Genomic DNA, 13,550 nt, shown 5'->3' with positions numbered 1-13,550 from the left:
CTTAAGATGTAATGTTAGGTTATTTACTTGGGATTTTTCTTGTTTCTTGATATAAGCCTGCAATGATATAAACTTCCCTCTTTGCTTTTGCTGCATCCCAAAGATTTTGATATGTCATTTTCATTTCTCTGTATATATCTTTTGATCTCTGCTTTTATTTTTTTCTTTGACCCAGTCAATTTTTGGAAGTATGTTGTTTAACTTCCACATTTTTGTGGGTTTCTTTACTTCATTTTTGCAGTTAAATTCTACTTTCAAAGCTTATGGTAAGAAAATATGCTTGGTATAATTTTGATCTTCCTGAATTTGTTGATGTTAGTTTTATAGCCCCACATATGATCTATCCTTTAGAATGTTCTATGCACACTGGACATTTGCAATCTGATGTTCTAGATAAAATTTCCTATAAATGTCTATTATGTCCATTTGGTCTAGTGTGTCATTTAAGACCAATATTTCTTTAATGACTTTCTATTTGGACGATCTATCTAAAGATGTCAATGGTGTGTTGAGTTCTCCAAATATAATGGTATTTTTTCTGTTTGTATTTTAAAATCAGTTAGTAGATGTCATATATTTTGGTGCTCCCTGATTCTGTGCATATACATATATTAAGAAGTGTTATGTCTTCTTGATATAGTGTCCCTTTTATTACTATGAAAAGTCAATCTCTGTCTCTTGTTACCTTTCTTATCTTGAAGTCAGCATTGTCAGATATTCATATGGCTACAACTAGTTTTCTTTTTGTATTATTTGCTAGGAAAATAATTTTTCAACCTTTCACTTTGAATCTACTTTTGTCCTTGAGCCTTGGATGTGTCTCCTGAAGGCAGCATATAGTTGGGTTTTATTTTTTTGTTTTTTTCTTTTTTATTATTATTAAATTTAATACAGTGACACTGATAAAACAGGGTACATATGTTGAGAGAAAACATCTTCACATTATTTTGACCTTTGATTGTGCTGTATACCCCTCACCCAGAGTCAAATTGTCTTCTGTCACCTTCTATCTGGTTTTCTTTGTGCCCTTCCCCTCTCCCACCCCCTCTCTCCTTCCTTGCCCCATCCCCCCTACCCCCACCTGCCCACCCCAGTTGCCATCACATTCTTGTTCATCTCTCTGAGTCTCATTTTTATGTCCCATCTATCTATGGATTCATATAGTTCTTAGTTTTTTCTGATTTACTTATTTCACTCCATATAATGTTATCAAGGTCCATCCATGTTATTGTAAATGATCCGATGTCATCATTTCTTATGGCTGAGTAATATTCCATAGTAAATATGTACCAAAGCTTTTTAATCCACTTGTCCTCTGATGGACACTTGGGTTGTTTCCAGATCTTCACTATTGTGAACAATGCTGCCACAAACATGGGGGTGCATTTCTCCTTTTGGAGCCATTCTATTGTGTTCTTGGGGTATATTCCTAAAACTAGGATAGCTGGGTCAAAAGGCAGTTCGATTTTCAGTTTTTTGAGGAATCTCCATACTGTTTTCCACAGTGGCTGCACCAGTCTGCATTCCCACTAGCAGTGCAGGAGGGTTCCCTTTTCTCCACATCCTCGCCAGCACTTATTCTGTGTTGTTTTGTTGATGAGCGCCATTCTGGCTGGTGTGAGGTGATATCTCATTGTGGTTTTAATTTGCATTTCTCTAATGATTAGTGATGTTGAGCATTTTTTCATATGCCTATTGGCCATCTGTATGTCCTCTTTGGAGAAGTGTCTATTCATTTCTTTTTCCCATTTTTGGATTGGATTGTTTGTCTTCTTGGTGTTGAGATTTACAAGTTCTTTATAAATTTTGATTATTAACCCCTTATCAGATGTATTGTCAAATATGTTCTCCCATTGTGTAGTTTGTCTTTTTATTCTGTTCTTATTGTCTTTAGCTATGCAATAGCTTTTTAGTTTGATATAGTCTCACTTGTTTATCCTGTCTTTTATTTCACTTGCCTGTGGAGACAAATCAGCAAACATATTGCTCCGAGAGATGTTGGAGAGCTTGCTGCCTATGTTTTTTTCTAAGATGCTTATGGTTCCACGGCCTACATTTAAGTCTTTTATCCATTTTGAGTTTATTTTTGTGAGTGGTGTAAGCTGGTGATCTAGTTTCATTTTTTTGCAGGTAGCTGTCCAATTTTCCCAACACCATTTGTTAAAGAGGCTGTCTTTACTCCATTGTATTTTTTTACCTCCTTTGTCAAATATCAGTTGTCCATAGAGCTGTGGGTTTATTTCTGGGTTCTCTGTTCTGTTCCTTTGATCTATATGCCTGTTCTTATGCCAGTACCAGGCTGTTTTGAGTACAATGGCCTTGCAGTATAACTTGATATCCGGAAGTATGATACCTCCCACTTTATTCATCTTTTTTAAGATTGCTGACGCTATTTGTGTTCTTTTTTGGTTCCATATAAATTGTTAGAATAAGTGATCTATATCTTTGAAGTATATCATTGGTATGTTAATTGGTATTGTGTTGAACTTATAGATTGCTTTGGGTAATATAAACATTTTAATGATGTTTATTCTTCCTAACCATGAGCATGATATATGCTCCCACTGGTTTGTATCTTCCTTGACTTCTTTTATCAATGCTTTGTAATTCTCCGAGTACAAGTCTTTAGTCTCCTTCGTTAAGTTTACTCCTAGGTACTTTATTTTTTTGGTTGTAGTAGTAAAGGGGATTGTTTCCTTAATTTCTATTTCTGACTGTTCATTGTTGCCGTATAAAAATGCCTCTGATTTCTGAGTATTGATTTTATATCCTGCCACTTTGTTGAATTCATTTATTAGGTCCAGTAGTTTTTTGACTGAGACTTTAGGGTTTTCAATATACAATATCATATCATCTGCAAATAATGATAGTATTACTTCTTCTTTTCCAACTTGAATGCCTTTTATTTCTTCTTCTTGTCTGATTGCTGTGGCTAGGACTTCCAGGACTATGTTAAATAAGAGTGGTGAAAGGAGGCACCCATGCCTTGTTCCTGATCTTATGGGGATTTCTTTTAATTTTTTCCCATTGAGTATGATGTTGGCTGTGGGTTTCTCATAGATGGCTTTTATCATGTTGAAGTATGTTCCCTGTATTCCCACTTTGCTGAGAGTTTTGATCATGAATGGGTGCTGGATTTTATCAAATTCTTTTTCTGCATCTATTTAAATTATCATATGGTTTTTCTCCTTTTTGTTTATGTGATGAATCACATTGATTGATTTACAAGTATTATACCACCTTGCCTCCCCAGAATAAATCCCACTTGATCATGGTGTACAATTTTTTCCATATATTGTTGGATCCGGTTTGCTAATATTTTGTTGAGGATTTTAGCATCTATATTCATCAGAGATATTGGCCTATAATTTTCTTTCTTTGTGTTGTCTTTGCTTGGTTTTGGAATCAGATTTATGCTCGCCTCATAAAAGGAGCTTGGAAGTCTTCCTTCCTCTTAAATTATTTGAAATAGTTTGAGAAGGATAGGAGTTAGTTTCTCTTAGAATATTTGGTAGAATTCACTTGTGAAGCCATCAGGCCCTGGACTTTTCTTTGTTGGGAGTTTTTTGATAACTGTTTCAATCTCATTTGGTATAATCGGTCTGTTAGGTTTTCTGATTCTTCCAAATTAATTTTTGGAAGATTGTATGTTTCAAGGACTTTGTCCATTTCATCTAGATTGTCTAGTTTTTTGGCATACAGTTCTTCATAGTATTTTTTTACAATTTTTTTTTATTTCTGTTGTGTCAGTTGTTATTTCTCCACTCTCATTTCTAATTTTATTTATTTGAGTCCTCTCTCTCTTTTTCTTGGTGAGTCTAGTTAAAGGTTCATCAATCTTGTTTACTTTTTCAAAGAACCAGCTCCTGGTTTCATTGATCCTCTGTATTGTTTCTTTAGCCTCTATGTCACTTATTTCTGCTCTGATCTTTATCATTTCCTTCCTTCTACTACATTTGGGCTTTACTTGATGTTCTTTTTTCTAGTTCTTTTAGATGCAGGGTTAGGTTGTTTATTTGAGCTTTTTCTAGCTTCTTAAAGTGTGTGTGTAGTGCTATGAACTTCCCTCTCAGTACTGCTTTTGCTGTGTCCCATAAATTTTGAGTTCTTGTATGCTCATTGTCATTCATTTGTAAAAATTTTTTTATTTCTCCTTTGATCTCATTCTTAATCCATTCGTTATTTAACAACCTGCTATTTAGTTTCCATGTGTTTGAGAATTTTTCAGCTTTTCTGTTGTGGTTCATTTCTAATTTTATGCCACTGTGATCGGAGAAAGTGCTAAATATGATTTCAATTTTCTTAAATTTGTTGAGATCACTTTTGTGCCCTAACATGTGGTCTGTCTTAGAGAATGTACCATGAGCACTTGAAAAGAATGTATATTCTGCTGCTTTAGGGTTTAAGGTTCTGAAGATATCTATTAAATCAAGTTGATCTAGTGTGCCCAATAAGTCTGCTGTTTCTTTGTTAATTTTTTTTCTTGAGGATCTATCTAGTGATGTTAGTGGGGTATTGAAATCCCCTACTATTATAGTATTGCTGTTGATCTCACCCTTTAAATCCATCAAAGTCTGCTTTATATATTTAGGTGCTTCTATATTAGGTGCATAGATATTTATAATAGTTATATCTTCCTGTTGGATTACTCCCTTTATCATTATGTAGTGGCCTTCTTTATCTCTTACTATATCCTTTGTTTTAAAGTCCAATTCATCTGATATAAGTATTGCTACCCCAGCTTTTTTTTTCATTTCCATTTGCATGAAATGTTATTTTCCATCCTTTTACCTTCAATCTCTGTGTATCTTTTGTTCTAAGGTGTGTCTCTTGTAGAGAGCATATGTACGGGTCCTGTTTTCTTATCTACGCAGCTATTCTATGTTTTTTGATTGGGTCATTTAATCCATTTACATTTAAAGTTATTATTGATATGTAGTTGTTTATTGCCATTTTATTCTTTAAAGCTATATTCCTTTTTTGCTATATTTTTTCCCACTTTGATCTGTTTACAACAGGCCCCTTAACATTTCCTGCAGCATTGGTTTGGTTGGAATGAAATCCTTGAGTTGCTTTTTGTCTGGGAAGCTTTTTATTTCTCCTTCAATTTTAAATGATAGCCTTGCTGGATAAAGTAGTCTTGGTTGTAGGTTCTTGTTCTGCATTACTTTAAATATTTCTTGCCATTCCCTTCTGGCCTCAAGTGTTTCTGTTGAGAAGTTGGATGTCGTTCTTATGGGGTCTCCTTTGTAAGTTATAGCTTTTTTTTCCTCTCACAGCTTTTAATATTTTCTCTTTATCGCTTAGCTTTGGTATTTTAATTATGATGTGTCTTGGTGTAGGTTCTTTGGGTTTCTCTTTAATGGAGTCCTCTGTGCTTCTTGAACTTGTGAGAGTTTCTCCTGCATTAATTTAGGGAAGTTTTCGCTATGATATGATTGAACAAAGTCTCTATCCCTTGTTCTTTTTCTTCTTCTTCAGGAACCCCTATTGTTGGGCAGATAAAATATATTATGCTCACTTTGTTCAAGATGGTGCTGCCCACACAGAAGCCATCGCACAGGTGATATTAATGTGTGTTGGGGGCAGGCTCTGGGCAGACAGGATCCTTGAAGCCTGGGGCTTGGTTTTGGGATTAAGCCTTTCCCACCCCTTTTGATGTGGGGTGGTACAATCTCATCATGCCTCAGATAAGTGACTTTGTATTAGAGACTTTCCTATTTGTATATTGGATTAAAGGTTTTGATTTCTACACTATAAAATGGGGGCAGAACAGGAGCTTGTTCTCTTGGTTCCTGAGATTATCATTAGAGGAGAGAGCAGAGAAGAGAGCAGAGAAAGGCCATGTGGAGGAGGCCAGGAGAAGCAGCCAAGATGGCAGAGTGTTGAGTGAGAAGCCAGTTTGTGCAGAGTTTGTGTATAGAGAAGGAAGGAGATGGGGAACAGAGGTGAATAAGTCAGGTGAGCTAGAAACCTTTGACTCTAGGAAACTCGGATAAGTCAGTAGCTTTGTGAGCACTGAATGTGAGTGGGTTTTGGAGCCCAGTGTGTGTTTTTACTTGCCCACCAGGTGCAAGCTAGAATTAAAGAAGATGGCCCACCAGTTTTTGGCTCCGTTGTTTCTTTACCAACTCTCCGAATCCAGTGCAAACCTGCATGGGCCAGGCTGCTGTGATGGTAGCCCTGGCTTCTGGCTTTACACCTATGATGCGGATGTTATTTCTCTTCATGTTGTCACAGAGCTCTCTAAGAGTTTCCTCAGACTTTTTGAGTTTCTTTTCTTTTTTCTTCTCTGCTTTCATGCCTTCATTCCAGTTGTCCTCCAACTCGCTGATTTGATCCTCAGCTCTATCTATCCTGTTTTTAATTCCTTCCATTGTGGTCTTTATTTCTGATATTGTATTTGTCATCTCCAACTGATTCTTTTTTATACTTGCTATTTCTTTATTTAGGTGTTCATAATGACCATCCATTGTTGTTCTAAGATCCCTAGGCATCCTTACAATCATTATTTTGAACTCCGCATCTGAAAGTTTGATTATTTTCATATCACTCAGTTCATCTCCTGAAAGTTTCATTTGGATTGCACTTTTTTGTCTTCTCATTGTCTGTGATTTGTTTGTAGAGTTGGTTGAGTCTAGGCTTGGTGTTGTCTGCCTCCAGTTTTCAGTTGTGTTATTTCTAGGTCTTCTTGGGTTGGTATCAGCTATTATTTGTAATCCACTTTCGGATTTGGGCAGCTTTGAAGTCTTGATTTGTTTGTTTTCTTAACAGGTGATAGTCTTGTTTACTGATCTCAGCAAGAGGCTTCCTTGTAACTGTATCCAGGAATGCAGTGGGTATAACCTGAGACTCTGAAGGCCTCTTCCACCAACTACTCTCTCTGGGGGCAGGGTGTTTTCTCAGCTACAGTAGGGGGAGGTGTATCTCAGATCTCCATGGAGACCTGAGTTACTGCCCCTCCTCCCCACTTCTTGTTTTCAGCTGTGTCTTGTTGCGCTGATTGGAGCTGGAGAGATATCTGGAGATCTCTGATCCAGAAGCAATTCAGTACTATTTTGTGGGGAAGGATCAGTCCCTCCCCCAGCTATGGCTGCCTCCAGCACAAATGAGCAGCTTTTTTAGATCGTCTCTTGTATTGCTTAGCCCCTCACAGTCTGTCCCTCTCTCTTTCCTTTCTACTTGGGAGATAAGCTCATCTTTTCAACACACCTCACTCCCTGGTCGCCAGGCAAGTGGCTGTGAGCAGTATTTTCTGCTCTTTTCCCTGGGGTGAGATCCCCTCTGGGCTCCCAGCCTCACCCCCCCCTCTGTTCCTTTAAGCAGGGGAGATTCAGGCACTCCCTACCAGGTTTGTTGTGGCTTCTTCTTTGCTCCTTGGTTTTTGAGAGCTGTTCTTGTAGTCCAGAATTGGTTTTTCACACTGATTTTTCCTAAATTGATTTGTATTCCAGTTTGGTGGTGAGAGCTGGGTGTCTGTTTGTCCACCTACTCTGCTGCCATCCAGTTTTTGTTTTTTGATCCAACCTGCTACTCTGTCCACTTTATTGATGAGTTTAGTTCGTTTATATTTAGGGTAATTGTTTATACTTAAGGATTCCCTATAGCCATTTTATGCTTTGTTTTTTTGTTAGCTTTGTCTCCTTTGGCTTTTTTCCTTTGTGTTTCTATCAGTTGTTTTTTGTTTGGTGGTATTCCATACTTGTTTCCTATTTTTTAAGCTATGTGTTTCAGTGTCAGTGTTTTCATGGGTGGTTACATTAAATTATTAATAGGAATATTTTTATATGTATGAGAGTTCTTTGTTTTATGAGTGTTTCTGCCTTCCTACCTCCTTTGCAACTGCAGATCTTTATTCTCTCCCCTTATGTTTTTGTTTTCACAGATTATTCTTGTTTTTATTGCAATTCTGTTGGAGCTTTTACATGGAGTTATGTTGCTTTTTTTCTTTTTACATTAGAATAACCTCCTTGAGTGTTTCCTGTAGGTTTTCTGTTGATTAATTTCCTCAGTTTCTGTATGTGTGGAAAAGTTTTTATTTCTCCTTCATATTCAAAGGATAACTTTGATGGATATAGTATTTTTGGCTGGTAATTCCTCTCTTTCAGTCCTGTGAATGTTTGGCTCCACTATCTTGTGGTTTGTAGATGCGTGGTTCTTTTCAGGCACCCCTGCAAGTCCAGTTGGAGTTCCTTCAGTGAGTTATAGCTGTTCAATTTGTTAAAATTTTAAGGGTATCTTTCACTTCATCATTATTCTGATGTTTTCTCCTCTTTTATTGAATACTCAAACATGTCTTAACAAACATGTCACCATACTATTGGCAATGTCTTTCTCTGTTTCATTTCTCAAAGTTAAGCTGTAATGCCTTAGTCATTATTTACCTGCCTCTAAAAGCCATCTTCCCACCCTGTGCTGTTTTACTGCAAATGATTTGCTGTGGATAGGGAAGCTAGTGGTTGTTAAGAATTTGCTATAATTTATATTTGGGAAATCAAGTACATGACTCTAGTACAAGGACATTCAGCTCCATTTAGGGACCACCAGGGACATTCTTGTTTTATTTCCATTATGCCTCTTGAGTTAAGAAAATATTTCCTGTTTACAAAACAAAAAACAATGCAGCTCTTCAAAGGTGCTTAATATTTACTAAGAGCAGCCAGAATCATTTTAGTAACTTCTAGGAAGAAAACTTAAAAATAACTAAGAAGATAATGATGCTGAACTCATGTGAGGAAGACTTTTTGCATACAGTTCAACCACCTAAAATTATTACATTTCACTGTGAGCTAGTTAATAAGCATCACAATTACTCTGTTTTCCTATAAGGTAACAGAAAGGGAGTTAAAATCTGGAGGAGCCAATACCCAAGTGACAGAGAAGAACAAGAAGGAGTATATCGAGAGGATGGTGAAATGGCGGGTGGAACGTGGCGTGGTACAGCAGACAGAGGCACTGGTGCGGGGCTTCTATGAGGTAAGTCCCAGGCCTACTTGAGGAAGGCTTTTGGGAAAGACCTTCATCACTGGATATAACTTGTGGGAAAAAGTGAAAGAAAGAACCAATGCAGGCAAAGGGCTCAGCTCTACTCACAAAAGTGCTAAGAAGACCAACTTGACAGGGATAAATGATAGCTCAGTTTTCTGTGAAACCCAACTCTTGTGATAGGTAAAAATTACTCTAAAAAACTGGTGGTATAGCCCTGGTGTGCCAGATTTGAAAACATACAACATATCCTTGTTAAGATATCTGCATGTTGCATTTACTTTTATTCAATAAAAAATAAAGGTAATGAAGTCATTGGAGGAAACTGTCCACTCTTCCTAGACTTTTATTTTTTGTAGTGCCACTTTGTGACACATGATTTGTGTTAAGCTTGTAAATCAAGAAGACAGTGACAGCTGATCACCTTTCTGTGCACTAGAAATTGGTACCCTTAAACTTTTCCAGTTTGTAAACAAAAGACTTTAAATGTATTTTGAGGGCTTGGGTCTTGTTTCCCTGCCATAGTGGAGAACAGGATAGGTCATTGGCTCATCTTTCACTAGTTTGATTAAAGGAGGAACACCTGACAGGTGTTCAGTTGTGCCTGATACATTTGAGATGGAAAGTCAGAGCTCAGAACCATAAAAAGCAGGTCCTTCAAGATATTTGAGGAAGAAGGGGGAAAGGAACTGAGGATAAAAATACAATGCTTTTAATGCTTATTTCTAGAAAATAAATTATAGTTTGATATAGAAAAGAGGATGCTTTTTTTAAGTGAACTAGTAATACTAATAACTATCAAGTCACTTCAAAGTGATTTAGACTTTTTGTCTTTAAATGTAAATTTACTTGAAAATTTAAATGTGAGTAGGAAAGTTGAGTCCTGTTTGTCAATAATATCATTCTGGGGGTAGTCATATCAGAGGTAATGAAAAAGCATGGGACCTTTTTTGAGTTTCCAGTTCATGAATGGTTTGTGTTTCAAAATGTATAAAAAATTACCATGCAGATTTTTTCAAAATAAAATTCCTAGAAATGAGAAATATAATAATTGAAAATAGGCATTTACTGAGGGAGGTGACCAGATAACACATGGGTTATATATATTTTTAAGAAATTTTAAAAATTGATGCATAGTTTTTTACTTGTTATTTTTAACAGCTTTTCCAGGTTTAATTGATATACAAAGAACTGCACATATTTAATGTACAATTTGATGAGTATAATTTGATAAAACAGCGGTGATATCATCACTACAGACAAGGGCATACACATATCCAACACTTCCTAAAGTTGAAAAACAAAATGTGTGAGTCACAATAATAACACATTGAAAAAAATATATAAATAATTGTCAGTCTTTCAGATTAAGCCACAGAAATAATAATAACAAATAGAACTTTCAATGTTAATGAACATGTATGCTGAAGTCTAATCTGTATTTCAGGTCATAGACTCTAGACTCGTTTCCATATTTGATGCCAGGGAACTGGAGCTGGTGATAGCTGGCATAGCAGAAATTGACCTAAATGACTGGAGAAATAACACTGAGTACCGAGGAGGTGAGCTGGCAGAGCTTGGGATGATACAACTATCACAGATACAAGTCATCACTTTTTAAAAATTTTTTGAGACAAATTTACCATTTTAAAGCAAGCAATACAATGGCTCTTAGTACATTCACAATGTTGTGCAGCCATCAACTCTAGCTAGTTCCAAAATATTTTCATCATCCCAAAAGGAAACTTGTACTTGTTAAGCAGTTGCTCTCCATTTTTTCCTTCTACTAAACCAGGTAAATATCATTATGCATTCTGTCTCTATGGATTTACCTATTCTGGATATTTTATGTAAATGGAGTCATTTTTATAAATAGTTCTTTTTGTCTGGCTTTTTTCACTTAGCATATTGTTTCAAAGTTTGTCCATGTTTTAGTATATTTCAGTACTTTATTTCTTTTGATGGCTGAATAATAATCCATTTTGTGTGTGTTTATATATATAATATAAACATAAATTAAGAGTAATAGCAGCATGGAAGATACTCCTGATCTCTCCCCTAGAAATTTCAACAAATTGAATAGCTACAATACAGTGAAGCAACCCCAGCCGGGCTTGCAGGCTTGCCTGAAAGATCTGCACACAAAAAGTACTAAAAGTGGGGAGTTAAAAAAAGGTGGGCGAAAGTAAACACACTCACAGTCAGCTCTGGAGAGAAGAAAGACCTGGACTGCCTGGTTTTTTATCATCAGGGGCTCCAGCAAGAGAGAAACCCAGAATGACTGGGTATTTTTCACTCAGGAAGAGCAGAGAGATTGAGGGACAGAGGGGAGATACTAAACCAAAGCAACGGCACCACGGTCTGCCTGCAGTCTGCACTCAACACAGAGAGAGAGAAAACCAAAGTGCAACACCCCCCCACAGCCTCCCAGATCCTGCCTCCCTCACCTTATGGGGTACAGAAAGTGCCAGAAACAGACCTCACAGATAACTCTCCAGAGCCATGATGTTCGCTAAAAACAGAGGTGCTTTGCATCTGGTCCCTTTGACTGTTAAGATATGGGGAGGAGCACCTGCAGTCCTAAAATCACCATTGTTAAAGCTGTAAATCCATAAAGTCCTCACAACATGCCACACACATCAACACAACTGCAGCCCTGCCTACATCATTGCAGCAGCAATATCTCAGCAGGGGTCAGCCCAGGAATTTTATGGAACTAAAGTTTGTAATACATTGCCACCTACTAGAAGAAAACAGAAAAAAAACTCTAAAGTCCTTTTTTCCCTTTTTTTATTTTTTCTTTTTTTTATCCCTCTCTTTTTTCTCCTTTGAATATTATTTTCTTTAAATTTCTTTTTAGTGAGATACAGAGAGAGAGGTGAACAGATAGGGACAGACAGGAAGGGAGAGAGATGAGAAGTATCAATTCATAGTTGCAGCACCTTCAGAGGTGGATTTAATGGCATGTGCCCTGGGCCCCAACTTCTGAAGGGCCTCAGAAAACCCCAACCTGACACTTTTTTATAATGTAAGGGACCCAATATTTTCTTCTGCATGTGGGGCCTCAACTGACATTAGTCTACCTCTGGGCACCTTAGTTGTTCATTGTTTTCTCATTTGCTTGAACCTTTATATTTTTTACTTATTTTTGTGGCTGCATTCTTTGTTTTGTTTTGGTTTTTGGTTTTTCTTTTAGCCTTATCATTATTTTTTAATTTCATTTTATTTTTTCAATTTTTATTTTTTCTTATATGTTTATTGGTAGGGTTCTTAACTACACCATGCTCAAATGCCATCAAGAAAGAGAAATTGAACACCATGGCTACATGAGGTGGACAAGTAGTTCAGAAAGAATATAAAAAATCTCAAGAAAGCAATCTCAATCACATGGGAACCTTGGAGTTAAACAATAGAGAATTCAAAAATTGTAATTCTGAAAATACTCAATGGTATGCAAGGAAACACTGATAGGTAATTTAATAAGCTCAAAAGATGAACAATGAACATAAAGAGCAATTTACTAAGGAGACTGAAACTTCAAAAAAGAACCAAAGAGAAAATTTTTTTAAAAAAACTCAGTATATGAATTGTAAAACAAAGTAGCAAGTTTAACTAACAGAACAGGACAGATAGAGGAGAGAATCAGTGCCATCAAAGACAGGCAACTAGAGAGGCTACAGAGAGAAGAAGACAGAGACTCATAAAAAAAGTGATAGAGCTCTGCAATAATTGTTTGACTCCATCAGAAAGAACAAAATAAGAATAAGGGTTATATCAGAAGAAGAAAAGAAAGAGAAGGAAATAGCCAATTCAAACAAATAATTGATAAGAACCTCCCAAGCTTATGGAGTTAGATCCTTGAATCCAAGAAGCAAACAGAACACTGAGTAACCTCAGCCCAAACAGACCTTCTCCAAGGCACATCATAATAAATTGTGAAAAATTAATGACAAAGAAAGAATCCTCAAGGCAGCTAGGGAAAAGACAAACATAACATAAAGGAAGGAAACCCATTAGGTTATCATCAGCTTCTCAGTAGAAACTTTACAAGCCAGAAGAGAGTGGACCCAAACATTTAACATACTGAAAGAGAGAAATTACCAGCCAAGAATACTATATGCATCAAAGTTACCCTTCAAATATAAAAGAGAAATAAAAATGTTTCCAGACATACAGAAGCTGAGGTAATTATCACCAGAAAACCTCCTCTGCAGGAAATAGTTAAGGGCATTATTTTTACCAGATAAAAAGAACAAAACAAATCAAAACTACAACAGAAAGCTCTAACAAGTTTACAATAAAAATAAGAAAAAGCAGTGATGACAATACCATAAAAAGGGAGAGGATAAAGATGTGCAGTAGCAAAGGAGAATGAAGTACAAAAGCACTCATAAAACAAAGAAGAACTTATGTACATATGAAAATTTTTCTCTTAATAACCTAATGGTAACTACCTACTTAAAAGCCACTATTGAAACACATAGTTTAAAATAAAAAACCAGGAGGAATTGTATGGAATGCCTACAAACAAAAACTGACAGAAACTCAAAAGAGAAGAACCCCCC

At 36.4% G+C, this 13,550-nt stretch overlaps 1 protein-coding gene across 2 annotated transcripts in view; it reads left to right on the top strand.

The window, feature by feature from the left end:
- HECW1 (HECT, C2 and WW domain containing E3 ubiquitin protein ligase 1) overlaps positions 1-13,550 on the top strand; it is a 592,171-nt gene that overhangs the window by 567,706 nt on the left and 10,915 nt on the right. For both annotated transcript variants that reach the window (XM_066272070.1, XM_066272071.1), the window contains 2 exons: positions 8,830-8,976; positions 10,433-10,547. In XM_066272070.1, coding sequence (XP_066128167.1) covers positions 8,830-8,976; positions 10,433-10,547 — 262 coding nt within the window. The remainder of the gene's footprint in view (positions 1-8,829; positions 8,977-10,432; positions 10,548-13,550) is intronic.

The sequence above is a fragment of the Saccopteryx bilineata genome, chromosome 4 (genome assembly GCF_036850765.1).
Source record: "Saccopteryx bilineata isolate mSacBil1 chromosome 4, mSacBil1_pri_phased_curated, whole genome shotgun sequence".
Classification (NCBI taxonomy): domain Eukaryota; kingdom Metazoa; phylum Chordata; class Mammalia; order Chiroptera; family Emballonuridae; genus Saccopteryx; species Saccopteryx bilineata.
This window is presented reverse-complemented; position numbering and strand designations above follow the sequence as displayed.